This window comes from Aquarana catesbeiana, linkage group LG12, assembly GCF_042186555.1.
Source record: "Aquarana catesbeiana isolate 2022-GZ linkage group LG12, ASM4218655v1, whole genome shotgun sequence".
NCBI lineage: Eukaryota > Metazoa > Chordata > Amphibia > Anura > Ranidae > Aquarana > Aquarana catesbeiana.
In genome coordinates this window covers 201822084-201841204 of record NC_133335.1, presented here as the reverse complement: position 1 = coordinate 201841204, position 19121 = coordinate 201822084, and the positions used below count along the sequence as shown (strand labels likewise).

The window sequence follows — 19121 nt, the reverse complement described above, 5'->3', positions numbered from 1 at the left end:
TCGATCTCTCTCTCTCGATCTCTCTCTCTCGATCTCTCTCTCGATCTCTCTCTCGATCTCTCTCTCTCGATCTCTCTCTCGATCTCTCTCTCTCTCTCGATCTCTCTCTCGATCTCTCGATCTCTCGATCTCTCTCTCGATCTCTCGATCTCTCGATCTCTCTCTCGATCTCTCGATCTCTCGATCTCTCTCTCTCTCGATCTCTCTCTCTCTCTCGATCTCTCTCTCTCGATCTCTCTCTCTCGATCTCTCTCTCTCGATCTCTCTCTCGATCTCTCTCTCTCTCTCTCGATCTCTCGATCTCTCTCTCGATCTCTCGATCTCTCGATCTCTCTCTCGATCTCTCGATCTCTCTCTCGATCTCTCGATCTCTCGATCTCTCTCTCTCGATCTCTCTCTCTCGATCTCTCTCTCTCGATCTCTCGATCTCGATCTCTCGATCTCTCTCTCTCGATCTCTCGATCTCTCTCTCTCTCTCGATCTCTCGATCTCTCGATCTCTCTCTCTCTCGATCTCTCTCTCGATCTCTCTCTCGATCTCTCTCTCGATCTCTCTCTCGATCTCTCTCTCGATCTCTCTCTCGATCTCTCTCTCGATCTCTCGATCTCTCGATCTCGATCTCTCGATCTCTCGATCTCTCGATCTCTCTCTCTCTCTCGATCTCTCTCTCTCTCGATCTCTCTCTCTCTCTCGATCTCTCTCTCTCTCGATCTCTCTCTCTCGATCTCTCGATCTCTCTCTCTCTCTCGATCTCTCGATCTCTCGATCTCTCTCTCTCTCGATCTCTCTCTCTCTCTCGATCTCTCTCTCTCTCTCGATCTCTCTCGATCTCTCTCTCTCTCTCTCGATCTCTCTCTCTCTCTCTCGATCTCTCTCTCTCTCGATCTCTCTCTCTCTCTCGATCTCTCTCTCTCTCTCGATCTCTCTCTCTCGATCTCTCTCTCTCTCTCGATCTCTCTCTCTCGATCTCTCTCTCTCTCGATCTCTCTCTCTCTCTATCTCTCTCTCTCTCTCTCGATCTCTCGATCTCTCTCTCTCGATCTCTCTCTCTCGATCTCTCTCTCTCGATCTCTCGATCTCTCTCGATCTCTCGATCTCTCTCGATCTCTCGATCTCTCTCGATCTCTCGATCTCTCTCGATCTCTCGATCTCTCTCGATCTCTCTCGATCTCTCTCGATCTCTCTCTCTCTCTCTCTCTCGATCTCTCTCTCGATCTCTCTCTCGATCTCTCTCTCGATCTCTCTCTCGATCTCTCTCTCGATCTCTCTCTCGATCTCTCTCTCGATCTCTCTCTCGATCTCTCGATCTCTCTCGATCTCTCTCTCGATCTCTCTCTCGATCTCTCTCTCGATCTCTCTCTCGATCTCTCTCTCGATCTCTCTCTCGATCTCTCTCTCGATCTCTCTCTCGATCTCTCTCTCGATCTCTCTCGATCTCTCTCGATCTCTCGATCTCTCTCTCTCTCTCTCTCTCTCGATCTCTCTCGATCTCTCGATCTCTCTCGATCTCTCGATCTCTCTCGATCTCTCTCGATCTCTCTCGATCTCTCTCGATCTCTCTCTCGATCTCTCTCTCGATCTCTCTCTCGATCTCTCTCTCGATCTCTCTCGATCTCTCTCGATCTCTCTCGATCTCTCGATCTCTCTCGATCTCTCTCGATCTCTCTCGATCTCTCTCGATCTCTCTCGATCTCTCTCGATCTCTCTCGATCTCTCTCGATCTCTCTCGATCTCTCTCTCTCGATCTCTCTCTCTCTCTCGATCTCTCTCTCTCTCTCTCTCTCTCTCTCTCTCAACAATAAATCTTCCCTTCTGGAGTGGTTGGAAAGGTGTAATATTAATCTCGTACAGGTTAATGGTCAGAGGGAATATGGTAGCCCTCCTACCTATGGTAGCTCCTTTACTTGGGACAGAAATATTTATCAACAATATCCCATAAGTATTCTATGATGAATTAATTACACCTTTTCAGACTGCTGGAATATTGTAGGAGTTTGTCTCAGACTATTGCTGGATAGTCTGTGGTGGAGTGGGGTTTGTTATGTGTTTATTGTTAAGTGGGTCTTTCCCATTGTTCTGTTGTTTCTGTCTGTCTGATCATCGCCTGGAGATGAAATTAAGCTGGTGACCACTTTAACTTGTTATCAAATTATTGTGGGATGTTATATGTTTGATTACTTACTGTTTAATTTGCTGTTTAATTAAGATCATTGGATTGGTGTTTGAAGTTGGCATTGTCATGCTAATATCCTCAAGGGGAATGTAATCCTGTGGGGTATAAAGTATGTGTCTGAATTTCAATAAACAGTCATTCCTTTGGCGTTTACCTCAACACCTTGTCTGTGGATGATGCTTGGGTTAAAGGTTAGTGTTAGCTCTCTGTCTGCTCTGTACAGTTTGGAGGGCAGGAGGCATTGTTTGGCGGAAGGAAGCACCCAGTTGGGGTGCCAAGAAGTTCTGTCACAACATTCATAAACGCAATGATGATGGTGTTTGGAACTTCAACAACAAAAGGGTGTTTGATCCCTTTAAGAACTCGGAATCATAGCCTCCTCCGCTGTGCAAATAAGCTTAAAGTAGACCTTCAGTCTTTTTTTTTTTTTTTCCCAACTTTCCGTCTATTAAATCTTCTGCCCTTGCTGTTTTTAACTTTGGATAGTAAAACATTTTTCTGCCAGTAAATACCTTTATACAACCCACTTCCTCTTTTCTTGTTTGGTCATTAGCCATAGGCTTATGACATCATGCACATCTCTCTTGCGCTCTCTCTCGTGAGTTTGCCAAGGAGGGGGGGTGAGTCATAAGAGTGCCAATGAAAGCTGCAGAGCTGGAGGTGTGTGTCTGTGTAAATCCAGGAAGTGAACAGGCAGCGGCTTCAGCTGTCCAGTTACAATGGATGCAGCCAGACTTAGTGGAGGGAGATTTCTGCAGTATATTTGGCAAATACAGGCTCTCACATTGAGTACACCCCTCACATATTTGTAAATATTTTATTATATCTTTTCATGTGACAACACTGAAGAAATGACACTTTACTACAATGTAAAGTAGTGAGTGTACAGCTTGTATAACAGTGTAAATTTGCTGTCCCCTCAAAATACCTCAACACACAGCCATGTATGCCTAAAACACTGGCAAGAAAAGTACACACCTAAGTGAAAATATCCAAAATGGGCCCAATTAGCCATTTTCCCTCCCTGGTGTCATGTGACTCATTTGTGTTACAAGGTCTCAGGTGTGAATGGGGAGCAGATGTGTTAAATTTGGTGTTATCACTCTCACACTCTCAAACTGGTCACTGGGAGTTCAACATGGCACTTCATAGCAAAGAACTCTCTGAGGATCTGAAAACAATTGTTGCTCTACATAAAGCTGGTCTAGGCTGTAAGAAGATTGCCAAGACCCTGAAACTGAGCTGCAGCACAGTGGCTAAGAACATACAACGGTTTAACAGGACAGGTTCCACTCAGAACAGGCCTCGCCATGGTCAACCAAAGAAGTTGAGTGCATGTGCTCGGCAACCTATCTAGAGGTTGTCTTTGGGAAATAGACGTATGAGTGCTGCCAGCATTGCTGCAGAGGTTGAAAGGGTGGGGGTGGGGGGGGGTCAGCCTGTCAGTGCTCAGATCATATGCTGCACACTGCATCAAATTGGTCTGCATGGCTGTCGTCCCAGAAGGAAGCCTTTTCACAAGAAAGCCCGCAAACAGTTTGCTGAAGACAAGCAGACTAAGGACATGGATTACTGGAACCATGTCCTGTTGTCTGAGACCAAGATAAATTTATTTTGGTTTAGATGGTGTCAAGCGTGTGTGGCGTCAACCAGGTGAGGAGTACAAAGACAAGTGTGTCTTGCCTACAGTCAAGCATGGTGGTGGGAGTGTCATGGTCTGGGGCTACATGAGTGCTGCCAGCACTGGGGAGCTACAGTTCATTGAGGGAACCATGAACGCCAACATGTACTGTGACATACTGAAGCAGAGCATGATCCCCTCCCTTAGGAGACTGGGCTGCAGGGCAGTATTCCAACATAACGACCCCAAAAACACCTCCAAAACGACCACTGCTTTGCTAAAGAAGCTGACGGTAAAGGTGATGGACTGGCCAAGCATGTCTCCAGACCTAAACCCTATTGAGCATCTGTGGGGCATCCTCAAACAAAAGGTGGAGGAGTGCAAGGTCTTTAACATCCACCAGCTCCGTGATGTCGTCATGGAGGAGTGGAAGAGGACTCCAGTGGCAATCTGGGAAGCTCTGGTGAACGCCATGCCCAAGAGGGTTAAGACATTGCTGGAAAATAATGGCGGCCACACAAAATATTGACACTTTTGGACCAATTTGGACATTTTCACTTAGGGGGTGTGCTCACTTTTCTTTCCAGCGGTTTAGACATAAATGGCTGTGTGAGTTATTTTAAGGGGACAGTAAATTTACACTGTTAAACAAGCTGTACACTCACTACTTTACATTGTAGCAAAGTGTCATTTCTTCAGTGTTGTCACATGAAAAGATATAAAATATTTACAAATATGTGAGGGGTGTACTCACTTTTGTGAGATACTGTATAAAATAATATGCAAAGTGGTTGAAGGCAAGCTTCAGAATGGCAAAGATGTTTTTATTACAAGTTATGTGAGCAGACTGCAGTTCCTCTTTAAGACGTAGGGGCCCCTCCTTGCTGTAGTATATTTTTTAAAAAGCTTTTTATTTGCTTAAAATTGCACATGCACAGATAGGGTTAACTGACATATCAATTCTGTCACTTCCGGTCTCGGGTGTCAATCGCGTTACCCGGCTCTGCCCTACGCGTGTCGGCACGGTCATGTGACTTCCTCGGGGGGATTGAGCTATGTCCAGTGAGACTATTTCACTTTTTATAAATCGGGGGAGTATCCTTGCACATATGAGTTTACTGGGGTATGCAGGAGTGTTCCACATAGTTTTTCACATTTATTTTGATCACCTTGAGTATATATTGGGTAGCACAAATAACTCTGAGTATGACATCCCATTGAATGCAATGTACTCCCTGTTTGCCTGATCTCAATAGCTATTTCACTTTCTGAAAATACTTTTCAGAGTATTTGCTTTAAAAATGAATAGGCGTTGAAACTGCTATTTCATTAAATATTTCAGCAATTCATTAATTTTACTTGCTTTAAAACCTTTTTTTGTGTGGGGCGTCTGTATCATTGCTGTGTACATCTTTTATTGATACCTCCCCACACTGGCTGACAGTCTTCAGGATGCAGATGGAAGGCAGCTATTTGTCAGGTTAGATGTTCTGCACGGCGATCACCCACTCAGCCTAGAAGTGATAGAATGATAGTTATCGGGAACCGCTAATTGCTGTGAATAATGTTTGGCCTGACAGGGCTGCCTTCCATCTAGCAGCAGGTAGAAGGAAATCAGCAGGGGATGTAAACAAATAGCACTTACACAGCAAAACAGTAATGAATTATTGGGGATTTGCTGTAAATCCGCTCACTACATAGCTTGTTTGTTTTTTCAAAGACGTATTGTTTTCAAAGAATGAGGAAGAAATAATTAGGACAAGTGAGCTGTCGGCTTATCCATGTCTACACAGTATTTAGATTCACTACGGATTGGATCGCGGAATTTCAGGCAAATGCAGCATCATGGAGCCACAGCTGCATTATATTTATGCCCATAGTAGTGCACTGCTGAATGTGCCATGCGTGCATAGCCGCCAGCTTTTGGCGTTAACTTGTGCAATTTTTGAGCGTATTTGTCAAAATTATAAAGTTTTTAAGAATACACTCGTAAGTGTGCATGAGTAATGGTGGGTACGCACAGCGTTTTTGGTAATGCATTTCTATGGGAATAAGATGCAGCTGTGTACGCTGTTCTTTACCTGTTAAAGAGGTCTTTTACTGAAACTGGAAATCTGTTAAATGGTTAAATAATAGCCACAACTTCCTATTAGATTTGATATAGAAGTGCTATAGGTTTAATTGAATCCAACTGATGTTTTGTGTCATTTATTTCCACAGGGAAATAAGCAGAGCGGCTGGGAAGAGTATGTTTACAGTGATGGATGATGAAAGCGGAGGCAACAATACACAGTAAGTGACAGGCAGGGCAAAAGCAGCTTCACTAGGAGTGACAGACGTTTAATAATGCCCAACTTTGTACATTCAGCACAATTTTCTGCTGTGCTCTGTCATCTGCTTAGCTTCCTAAACCTACCTTCACACCAGGCTTATGCATTCTACCAAGAATAACGCATACACGTTTCAGACATTGGTGGTGTGTTTTTACATACATACATACATACATACATACATACATACATGTGGAGGATCCTATACAGATAATTTTAAAGTGTTTGTAACCTTAAAAAAAAAAATTTATCCTGTTCCTTTTAAAGCATGCATAACAGCACAGTGCTTGTGCTGTGTAATTTGGCCCCTATATAGTATAATCTAAAATACCTGCCTGATTCTGCCATACCCTCTGTAAACTGATGTAAACTGACCACATTTTATCATGGCTGCTGAGTCCTGACACCATGGTCAGTTTACATCTCTCTTCTGTCCTGTCCTGTCCTGTCCTGTCCTCTCTCTTCCCCCGATCTACCTGCCTGTCAGCTAGTGACAGTGCCGTTCTGCCCCCCGCCCCTTCCCGCTGCTAAAATTACTGTGTTATATTCACAAAATCCCCTCTGTTAAATGACGTTATGTGCCCCACTGTACGTGTTTTAGAAAAAATATGCAGATTTTTACCGTAGTGCCTCTCGGCGCTCACATGACTGCCCGTCTCTCTCCTCCTCCCGGCTGATGTCAGCGGTAGCTCTCAGCCCCTCCCGCTGTAGCTGTCCAACTGGGAGAGGAGAGCCGTCACCTGAGCGCTGGGAGGCGCTCTGAAATACGGTAGAAATCAGCATATTTTTTATAATCGTCTCCCTTTTATATTGTAAAGCGCTGCGTAAACTGTTGGCGCTATATAAATCCTGTATAATAATAATATTTTTTTATAAAACGCATACAGTGGGGCACATAACCTTATTTAAAGTGTTACTAAACCCAGTAATATAAAAATAGTTCATCTGCACCCCCCCCACCCCACCCCCCCCCCCACAGTGCCCACAGCTTATAAATTAAATTTTTTTTTTACATTAACCACTTACCGAACGGCTCCTGTACATATACGTTGGCACTTCGAAGATGGATATCTCGGTAACGGCAGCAGCTGCTGCCACAACCGAGGTATCCATCTTTACAGGAGCCGGTTCTGTGTACGATAATGGTGGTCTCCACCCGTCTCCATACCATAGGAGGGCGGAAGCGACGTCATGACGTCGGCTCCGCCCATATGTCTTAAAGGCATGTATTATTATTTATTTATTTATTTATTTTGCATTTTAGTCCAAATATGAGATCTGAGGACTTTTTGACCCCAGATCTCATATTTAAGAGGACCTGTCATGCTTTTTTCTATTACAAGGGATGTTTACATTCCTTGTAATAGGAATAAAAGTGATCCAATATTTTTTTTTTTTTTTTTTTTTTTTTTTAAACCATGCAAAAATAAATATAAAAGTAAAATGAATAAGAAAATAAAAAAAAAGATTTTTTTAAAGCGCCCTGTCCCGACGAGCTTGCGCGCAGAAGCGAACGCATACGTGAGTAGCGCCCGCATATGAAAAAGGTGGTCAAACCACACATGTGAGGTATCGCCATGACCGGTAGAGCGAGAGCAATAATTCTAGCCCTAGACCTCCTCTGTAGCGCAAAACATGCAACCTGTAGAATTTTTTAAACGTCGCCTATGGAGATTTTTAAGGGTAAAAGTTTGACGCCATTCCAGGAGCGGGCGCAATTTTGAAACGTGATATGTTGGGTATGAATTTACTTGGCGTAACATTATATTTCACAATATAAAAAAAATTGGGCTAACTTTTACTGTTGTCTTATTTTTTTATTCAAAAAAGTGAATTTTTTCCAAAAGTGCGCTTATAAGACCGCTGCGCAAATACGGTGCAAAAAAAAGTATTTCAATGGCCGCCATTTTATTTTCTAGGGTGTTAGAAAAAAAACAATATGTAATATTTGGAGGTTGAAGTAATTTTCTAGCAAAAGAACCTGTTTTAAACATGTAAACACCTAAAATCCAAAACGAGGCTAGTCCTTAAGTGGTTAAAATATTGCCACTATATACCTTTTTTGATGATCTGTATACCACATCAGTGATAAACTGCACAGTTTCTCCAGTACTGAGAGTTCAGGTAAGAGGAGATTTCCACTACAGCCTGTATACATGCCCACATGTGTGATGTCAATATCATGTGACCTAGCTAACTCTGAGAACAAGTAAATGTTCTCTCCAGTATAAAAGACACAACTGAGCATGTGCAGGTTGACTACCCTGCCTGTGTTAGCTGGCCTTCCCCAGATAGACAGTGCAGGAGTGGGAGGATCTGTCCATATAAAACGGCCCTTTTACACATTGCAGAGGATTAACCCCTTCCACAGTGAGTATAACAAGCATGCTATGCTGCATATACAGACTGACTTTACTGTTGTGGGTTTAGTAACACTTTAACAGAGGGGATTTTGTGATCACGACAGTGGCTTTACAACCACTTTAAATGCACTAAATGTAAAGGAATAAGGACATTTCACCGTGTAAATCAACACAACACATTGGAATTGTCCTTACAAAAAAAGTGCTTTCCCCTTCTTCGTATTTGGATTGCTTTGAAATATGCAGCAACATGCAAGGTATCTGTGTCCAAAGCCATCTCTTCAAAAAGATGATTCTAAAGCAGACCTGGGCAAACTATGGCCCCCAGGACCGCATCAGGCCCTTTGGCTGTCCTTACCTGGCCCTCAATGCCTCCACTGTCAGCATGCCTCTCCGAGCCTGTTCCTCAGTGAGGAAGTTGACAGGCACAGAGAGATGCTGACAGGAGCTGATTTGTATAGCGGAGAGGCTTGATTCATGTGAGAGTCTTGCCTAGGAGACGTCCCGACGCTTTCCTGCCATTTTGCTGCCTGGCCAAGTTCTTTCTGTGTTAGCGCCTGCACACTGCAGACCCCAGGAACTGTGTATCTGTTCTTCACTCTAGGTCAGCATCTTCAGAAATCCCAGCTGTACCAATCTCAGGCTCTCTCCTTCCAGTCACAGTGCTTTTTGGAGGGCATTTGACAGGCAGGAGGTGTTATATCGCCTCCTCACTGCCTGATTTAATGAACTAGGCAGGCATGTGAGCAGTCGCATCCAGCTGTTATTTTTCAATTTGATGCAAAAAAACCTTGGCTCAGCTGCCTGCAATGGCAACTGGTGGTATATTTTTATTTTTTTTGGGGGGGGGGGGGGGGGCGCAGAAATGTACCCACAGCCATCCCAACCCCTCCCCCCTAGTTGGATGGGTCACATGCCCAAGCCCACCCCTTTTTTGAAGCCAATTAGAGCCTCAGGCTCTAATCATGTGCTGCCACTGGCTGTTCTTTCATGTCCTTACTGTTTTCTTTTCCTGATTCACTTTCTTGCCCTCTAATGCCCTTTATTTTCACCAGGGCCCTGACATTTGTGTATCCATTTGGTGCCACTCTTAATGTCATGAAGCCGGCAGTGGCTGTTCTGTCCACAGGATCAATCTGCTTCCCACTAAACAGGCCCATCATGGCTTTCTACCAGTCAAAGGTAAATACCAAGAGTACCCTATGCTGGAGGTAACATTGGGCATTCTTTGTAAATGTGTTGGAAATGAGAGCTGTTTATGTTGCCCATAACTAGCAGTCACATTCAGACTTTCACTGCAGAATGGTCTGTTGTATTATGATTATTTTTATTTGTTTGGATGTGGTCAATATATACTGGATGGCGCACATGCTACTGAAACTTTAAAGGCCCTTGCAACTGGGGAAATTTTGTAATTCTATAAATATACAAGATGCAGAATGAGTGATGCAGGAGACAAAACGATTGACCACACTCCAAGGATAAGGAAAATTGCTTTATTGGTATAAAAACATCCAACATGAAAAACCATTGCGGTTACAGCATCATGACAGCACAGGTACGTGATTGCCTTCAAGTGAGTATACCAGGATGATGCCTCATCCTGGTATTGTTTTTTTTCCATCCTAGCGGCTACCATTGCTGGCTTGCTCACAAGGATAGAGTAAGTGTTCCCCTAGACTTCCACTATGCTTGTGAACAAACCAGCGGTGGTAAAATGCGTTAATGTATACATTATACATACAATAATGTATGCATTTCTCATCTTTTGACAAATTTTAAATAGAAGAGCCAAGTTTTGGAGTGTGGCTTATATAAGGGGCGTTCAAGTCAAACTGGGACTTTTTAATTTTACAGGTTTAAACAAAGATGCTAGCGTGGTGGAACTACATGCAGTAGTAAGTGACAAGTGTGCCCTTTTATTGATAGGCGGCACACATGTCGTGGGGCAGTCCAGAGACCGTTAACCACTTGCTGCAAAATCACGTACATGTACGTCATTTTGCTCAAGTGGTTGTACTGGAGTGATGTCTGCTGCAGGCATCACTTTGGTACCATTTTTTTAGATCCAACTGTCGGCTTTCTTGTAATGACAACCGATGCGGCTAAGCCCCCACTGCCGTCTGCTGCATCACCTGGGTCTCCCATCCCACTGGCCGGAGTCCCGGACAAAGTCAGGATTGGCCTTGACTCTCCGATGTAGTAACCCAAAAGCAACATCACTTCCCGTTTACTTGGCAGCCAACTGCGCCATTTAAAAAAATTCCACAGTATTCAAAAATGCAGATCCTAGCGTTTTTGAATGCTTTTAAGTGCAGAGGAGGGGTTTTGGGTCTTTTAGACCCCAGATCCCTCCATAAAGATTACCTGTCACTGTCTGTCACAAGTGTTGTTTACATTCTTGTGACAGCAATAAATGTGATCAGAATTTTTTTTCAAGGGAGAGTGTAAAAATAAATTTTTTACATTTATTTATTCATTTATTCATCCCTCTGTGCTTGCGCGCCAAAGCAAACGCATATGAAAGTCGCGGTCGCAAATGTAAACAATGTTCAAACCACACATGTGATATAGCCCCGATCGTTGGAGCGAAAGCAATAATTCTAGAGCAAGACCTCCTCTGTAACTCTATACAGGTAACCGTTAAAAATTTATAAAGCGTTGCCTATGGAAATTTTTTAAGTGCCTTAAGTTGTCAACATTCCACGAGTGTGCACAATTTAGGTATCTATGTACTGGGCGTATCATCTTTCACATTATACAAAAAAAGTGGGCTAACTTTACTATCTAGCTTTTTTTTTTTTTTTTTTTTTTTTCATTTTAAGTGCATTTCTTCCCAAAAAATTGCATTTGAAAGACCGCTGCGCAAATACAGTGTGACATAAAATATTGCAAAGATCACCGTTTTTATTCTCTAGGGCAGGGGTCGGCAACATATGGCCAGCAGGCCCGCCGCCACTAAATGTCTGGCCTGTCCATGCACGTGATGAATTCACATGCACCCGCCCGTGTACATTTTAACCCCTTCACTCTAACCTGTACTGGGATGATGCCCGCAGGTGCACGCAACACCCCGGTACCTTTTTTTTTTTTTTTTTTAGCCAGCAGTTGGCTTTCTTGTGATAACAACCGATGTGGCTAAGAAGGCACTTGGCTGTTATCTCAAGAATTGGGAGGGGGTATGTGTCTTCGTATTTTTCTTTTTTAAAGGGACAGTGTAAAAATAAAAAATATTTAAAGCGCCCCATCCCTCCGTGCTTACACAGCGGGGGGGGGGGGGGGGTGCTGCTGTGTGATGTAAAGGGAGCCAGAGGTGAGGGGGCTTGAAGTGGTTAATCAAGATGGCAGACAACAGTATTAGTGCATGTGGTGATGAAGTTTCTTGTGAACAAAGGCGTAAAACCCCCAAAAATCTACCAAAGACTTCAAGCACAGTACGGGGATGAGACGTTCAGCCGCAGTAAGACATTTGAATGGTGTAAATGCTTCAAAGATGACCGTAAGTTCATCAGTGATGATCCGGCCTTGGTGATTCCCAGCCCTCAGCAGTCATTCCTGTAAACCAGTGGTCATCAACCCTGTCCTCAGGGCCCACTAACAGGCCAGGTTTGCAAGATAACTGAAATACATCACAGGTGATATCATTTGCTGCTCAGTGATTGCAGTATTCTAGTCTGCATCTCCCCAAGGTAATACATAAACCCTGGCCTGTTAGTGGGCCCTGAGGGTTAATGATCACTGCTGCAAACCATTCAGCGAATGGAACCCCTCATCCTAGATAATCGACCCACATAACCTGTCGTGAAATTGCACAAGAGACAAAACTTTCTGTGGGAACAGTGAACACAATCATTCATGAACACTTGCATTTTTGAAAAGTTAGCGCACGCTGGGTACCAAGGCAGCTTTCCACTTTTGACCAGCACAGAAGACTTGAAGTCTGCACTGCAATGAAGGAGCAATTTGGCAGGAAAGGCCAGGATTTTCTGGATCGCATCAATACATACGATGAAACCTGGGCACATCGTTTCACTCTGGAATCAAAATGGGCATAAAAGCAGTGGAAGCACATGGACTCACCACCACCAAAAGAATTGCATCTGCAGGTAAAGTGATGGCAAGTGTTTTCTGGAACAAAAGTGGCGTTAATTCATTTGGATTTTCTACCCCGTGGTGCCACTATTAACCGTGAATATTACTGTCCTGTTCTCAGTGATGTGCATATGCATCTGTGGGAAAAAAAGGCCTGGTTTGATCACTAAGGGTGTCCTGTTTCTCACGTGCACAAGCCCATACTGTTCACTGCACATTACAGCAACTCGGCTGGGAGGTATTGCCACATCCACCTTACAGCCTGGACCTCGCTCCGAGTGATTTCCACCTGTTTGGACCCCTAAAGAAGTTCCTCGGAGGTCAGCATTTCAGCATTGATGAGGAAGTGAAGCAGGCTGTCCTAGGATGGTTCAGGCATACTGACCAATCTTTTTATGCCGAATCTTTCCAGGCATTAGTTAAACACTGGGATAAGTGTGTAAATGTAGCAGTGGAGTATGTAGAAAGATTAATGCAGCTTTCACGCCACTCCTATTTAAAATACAATTTTACCATTAAAGATCCCACTGTTTCATTATTATCGCTCAAAAATCCTCAACCGATCAATGTGTTGCCTAGACAGGTTTTCAAAGATAAAGATACATAAGGTACAGTTTAGGGCAGGGGTAGGCAACCCAGGGCCCTCCAGCTGTTGCAGAACTACAAGTCCCACCATGCCTCTGGGAGTAATTGTAGCTGCCAGCCTTGCAATGCCTCATGGGAAATGTAGTTTCACTACAGCTGGAGGGACCAGCTTTGGGGTATATCAAATCTATCTATCTATCTATCTATCTATCTATCTATCTATCTATCTATCTATCTATCTATCTATCTATCTATCTATCTCAGAAATTCTAAATAAATATGAGCAGTCTAGGTTTTAGGGATTGTGGAGGTTAATGCGAACCGGGTCCCCAAATACTATCAAAGTTGCAGATAACCTCTAACTTCATAGGTAATCATGTATAAAAGTCGAATATGTTTAATCCATATTTTACAGGGTGGTGGAAAGTGTGTGTGTGTGTGTGTGTGTGTGTGTGTGTGTGTGTGTGTGTGTGTGTGTGTGTGTGTGTGTGTGTGTGTGTGTGTGTGTGTGTGTGTGTGTGTGTGTGTGTGTGTGTGTGTGTGTGTGTGTGTGTGTGTGTGTGTGTGTGTGTGGGGGGGGGGGGGGGGGGGGGGGGGGTCTTTAGGTTAGGAGAATAGCTTTTTTGGGATAAAAGGAGGAGAATGTGCAGGAGACTCTCAGAATAGTAATTCATCTGCAGTTCATCCGTTATACACAAAAGCAGGCTGTGGGGTCACAGATACATTTTGGGGTTTATTAGCAGTGAAGCAGTTTTGAGAAAAAGCTGATTTTGCGTTGGAAGGTATTTCTTTCCAGTAAGCATTATACAATTAGTTGTTATCCTAGGGCAGGGGTAGGCAACCTTGGCACCCCAGCTGTGGTGAAACTACAAATCTCCTCATTCCTCTGCCTCTAGGAGTGATGCCTGTGATTATCAGGGTCTTGCAGTGTCTCATGGGACTTGTAGTTTCACCACAGTTGGAGGGCCGAGGTTGCCTACCCCTGTCCTAGGGGGTAATAAGAGGTTTTGACAGCTGGAAGCAGTTGTTTCATAGGAAGAGATTTTCTAACTTGTTGGGCAATGTGTTATGCTGCTGTCTGCACTCTGACCATATTCAGGTCCTGTGTATTTGGGCTACCTAATCCCAATAGTGGAAATTGGATTCTTGCTCTTATTTGAAGATTCCTTCTTTGTTTGACCCTGAAGGAAGTAACAGCTATTTCTTTTTTAATTACAGGAACATGGGGGTAAACTGGCTGTGGTGGGATCCTGTCATATGTTCAATGATCAGTATCTGGACAAAGAAGAAAATGGAAAGATTCTGGTACTTTTTCCTTCCCGTTACAAATGTGAAAAGATGCAGGTTTCAAGAAATGAAGTCTAGTTGATTTTAAACTGTTACTAAACCCACAACAGTAAAATCAGTCTATAGCAGTAAAGCTATACTCACTGTGGAACCTAAGGGGTTAATTCTCTGCATTGTGTAAAAAGGCTGTTTGATAATGTCTCCTCTGATTCCAGTGTCTCCCATTTATCTAAGGATAGTACAGAGGGTAGGGGACAACCTGCACATGCTCAGTTTTGGGGTGTGTGTATTTGTGTTTTTCTTCCTGGGAAGGTGTGATGTGATTGGCTCTGTGTCAGTCAGCACTGTCCAGACAGAGGGTCAGGAGTCATGCAGCCTCAAAGGACAGTCAGAGCAAAATGAAAACTCTTACAAGCTTTAACCAGTGGTTGGCCGGACACTGGTTAAACACTGCTGATGGGGGGGGGGGGGGGGTAAAAAGGTATTTAGCAGTTTATATTTACTAAAATAATTGCATTTCCATGTTCTGTGTACTGTGGGAGACCAGACATAATGAATGCAGGGTCCTGGGTTTAGTAACACTTTAAGGCTGATTTGTAACCTCCCTATTAAAGTTCTATTTCTAATGCCCAATGATGTTGTGAAATCTATTCATTACTTGTAAACTTCAAGGCTTTGTATTTGTATCACTTGGAGTTTCCCATATTGATTTTTTTTTTTTTTTTTTTTTTTTTTTTAAATCCCTCCTATGGACCAATGCCTGTATTACCACTATGCTGCTGAACAGTTTGGAAATCCGAAACCGCAATTTCAGAAAAAACATATTAGTCTAACTACATGACCTAATTTTAAAAGATGGTTGCAGTTCAGCATTAAAGCATACCTTCCATGAAAATGGGAAGTGCGCTGCTCTAACTACTCCACTCCCCAAATACATATTGCCTTAAAATACATGGTGGAAATAAAGATTTTACACACTTTCAGGAGGCACGGGTGACATCACCACTCCTCACCATTGCCCCCTGAGAAAGCCAGATATTCAAAATCCTGCAGTGATGCTCGCCAGCACATTGGAGAAGCACATTCTCGTTGGATTTCGAGCGCCTGATTTATCCTGGGAGGTAGTAAGTGTGAGGTACAGTGAGGCTCGGTTCACACGGGGGCGACTTGTCAGGCGGCTAGGTCGCCTCCCGTTCTGTACAATGGAACCGTTCTAATCGGAGCGACGCAAGTCGCTCCGACTTAGAAGGAAGGTTCCTGTACTACTTTGGGGGCAACTTGCATAGACTTCTATACAGAAGTCGTCTTGCAAGTCGCCCCGGCAGTCGTGTGCAGGTCGCCTCGGTGAGGCGACCTGCAAGTCGTGCCGCGTCTAGTGTGAACCGGCACAGAAGTTGCCCTTTGGCACTGTGTAAAGTGAGGCTCTGTAGAAGGATTAGTGTTAGACTCTGACAGCTCATAATAGTGGTATTTCTATCACACAAAAAAGTAGATATGTCTTGCTTACAGAGTCTTCCCACAGCAGAAAATTTGAACAAAAATAATGTAGCCTACAATTAAAGAGTGACATTGATAAGCATTGTTTATATGTGTCAAACACAAGGCCTGCGGGCTGAATCCATCCCGCCAGACCATTTCATGTGGCCATCAAACCCAGGGCTGTTTTTCAGCTGGAACGTGGCGGAAAGGAGTTCTGCCACCTCCGACTCTCGCACTCCACTCCCTGCTCACTGCTGTCACATGTAAACACAGAAGCCTTCTGTATTTACAAGGACTGCTTTCCTCTTGGCGGGTTGTGGCTCTTGCAGATTCCTAACTGCCTTGCACACAGGCAGGGCACAAAGGGGGACAGATGCCAATCAATGATCTACCTGTAAGTGAGAGAGAGGCGAAGCCGCTTACACTGCCAGGACTGGCTAGGGCCAGGCCAGGTAGAGATGAGGGCCTTTTAAGGAGAGAGATGTATGCAGAGGTCAGAGCTGAGGAGGAGGGGTGGAAATGAGATGTGGACAGCCTGTGAAGGAGAGCTGAACCCTGCACACTGCATAGCAATCCCTGCACTTTGTATGTAGTGCACACGTCAACCCTGCACTCTACACAGTGCACCCATGAGCTCTGCACTCTGTATATAGTGCGCTCCTCAACCCTGCAATGTGTACGCAGCACACCTCTGAACTCTGCAGTTTGTATTTAGCACACTCCTGAGCTCTGCTCTCTGTATGTAGTGCACTCCTGAACTCTACACATAATGCATTCCTGAACTCTGCTGTCTGCAGACCGTGTACTCCTGAACTATGCACTCTGTACGTGGTACACTTCTGAACTCTGCAAACATAGGGGAGGGGGGGGGGATTTACTATAACTGCATGGTCAAAGCTTTGTTGAAGTTAGAAGTTTATTGGCTACCGTGCACAGCTGCACCAGGTTCTGAGTGCACCAGTTTTAGGAAATCGACCCCTTAGTCTTGCAGGGGAACCAAAATGCTCAGGTGGCCTGCGATGAAATTGAGTTTAACACCTCTGGTATTGTTTGTAAGTACAGTGGCCTCATTGCAATATTATAAGCTTATGAAAACTAAAAGCGGTTTTCTGTGAACAGAGTTTACATAGACTAAAAAGATGTCAGAATAAAAGGGATACATTGGTTTGCTGCTGTTAACAAGACGTCTTCTTTCAGTTTTATAAGGAAGGCATATAGTTGGGACTGTTATATTTTTAAATTCTCATTTTTGTTCTTGTGTTGTGACAGGATGTTCTTATGCAGTGGCTCACTACTAATGACATCCAGCTAAACCAGATTGATGCTGAAGCCCCTGAGGTAAGTGTGGAAGGTGTTGAGTAATATAAATGTGCCATTATGCTGATCAGAATCCCTGCATTGATCTGTTATATTCACAGATTTCAGATTATACCATGCTGCCTGACAGCAACAAGTTATCCCAGCGCCTGCGAGTCTGTCTGCAAGAGGGGGATGAAAATCCTCGGGATTTCACTACACTGTTTGACATGGGCATCTACCAGCTGGACACCTCATCTCTGCCAAAGTCATCAAGTAAGTCACGTGATAGATGAGGTCTTTGGTTTGTAATGTCTGTGTGTCTGGAAAACAGTCTTGTCATTAGAGCTGAGCTTTAAGCAAACTGACAATACATCTGTAAAATACACACAGGGGGATGTTTTTTACCTGCCAAACGATTTGTCATTTTGTTTAGCTTATCAGATAGCACACCCAGTTCAGTGACTTTGTGTTTCTATGCTTCAGTTAAACAATACAGCTAAGACAACCTGCCTGTCCCTAGTCTGTGATTTGGATGGTAAAGGATCAGTGGTAGGCATCCTGTTCTTTTCTCCCTTCCAGTCCTAGCCTGTGATTGAATGTTAAATGAACCCCCCCCCCCCGATCAAATTGTAGGGATCACACATAAACGTCATCATTACTTCTGCTAGTTGAACAGAATAAAAAGGCTGAGACCCAAGCAAATGGCTAAATACACAATGAGGCTGGGATCACACCTCCGACAGATGCAGCTCGCAGCAGGGGTCCAGTGCATCCCTGTTATCCGTTTTCAGGGACAAATCGGGGCCAAATTTTTGCCTGAATTCAGCCCTGAAACGGAGCCAAAGATGCACAGCACTCCTGTGCAAGCCGCATCGCATCCGCAACGGAGATATGTGAACCGGCTCCATAGAGAGGCGATCACAATCTCCTGTCATGCGAATTTGATACAGTGAAATTCGCATAGGTGTGAATCCATACAATATGACTATTTTATCTACCAAAAGATCTGTATTTATGTAAATCTGTTCCTGAAAATTAAACAGCTCTGTAGAGTACAGTCCTGTCTGGCAGGACAGGAGACCTGATTAATATCTGCTTCAGTTAAGTTATAGAAAAAAGGGGGGTGATGGCGCAAGAACCAACTGGGTAGTACTTATATAAAAAATAAATACAATTACTGAGAATAAAAAGGGGATAATCATGAAAAAGTCAGTTCAGGAATTTAAAGTTCCAGTTTACACTGGCGGCTGCAACCTTGAGAGTAGAAGCAAAACTCTGGAAGACAAAATAAAACAAGAACAAGGTGCGCCAGATCTGAAGAAACAGTGGAGGCTGTAAAACGCATCATCTGATTGTTTGCCCAAATACGTCACTTCCGGTCCTCGTTGTTTGCGTTCCGCGCTGGCACGCACTTTTGGTTCCTTGTTCCGTTCGCTGCAGAGAACGCCAGTGTGTTGACCTTTCAAGCCTCCCGCACACCATCTGAGGCTACACCGCTGTTCCATCTCCTAGCGGTTCACCATCCACAGCACCGTGACCCAGCCAGCTTTCGATCAGCATATCAGACCGCTGAGTGACTCTGCCCCCCGGACCCTTTATTTATGTGCCTGATATTACTTCCCTGTTGTGAGCCATTTGGCTTGTTCTTATTAAATGGATACCAAAATACTGCACTGAGTCTGGCGCACCTTGTTCTTGTTTTATTCAGTTATACTTAAGTTTTATACTTACAGGTCTTGACCCTCCACCAGCCATTGATTGGGCAATAAAAGGAGAAGCAACAGACTGATGAACTTATTTCTGTCCTTCTGCTTTCTCCTTCTATCAGCTTGTTCACCTTAGCACATGAGCACTGGAGCACAACTGACTGGCCCTTTGTGCTGGTTCTTCCT

The 19121-nt window shown here is 44.0% G+C and overlaps 1 protein-coding gene across 1 annotated transcript in view; it reads left to right on the top strand.

The window, feature by feature from the left end:
* The window catches only part of IFT52 (intraflagellar transport 52), a 65775-nt gene that overhangs the window by 35697 nt on the left and 10957 nt on the right, over positions 1 to 19121 (top strand). The window contains exons 6-10 of the mRNA XM_073606494.1: positions 6015 to 6086; positions 9543 to 9669; positions 14383 to 14469; positions 17200 to 17268; positions 17349 to 17506. Coding sequence (XP_073462595.1) covers positions 6015 to 6086; positions 9543 to 9669; positions 14383 to 14469; positions 17200 to 17268; positions 17349 to 17506 — 513 coding nt within the window. The remainder of the gene's footprint in view (positions 1 to 6014; positions 6087 to 9542; positions 9670 to 14382; positions 14470 to 17199; positions 17269 to 17348; positions 17507 to 19121) is intronic.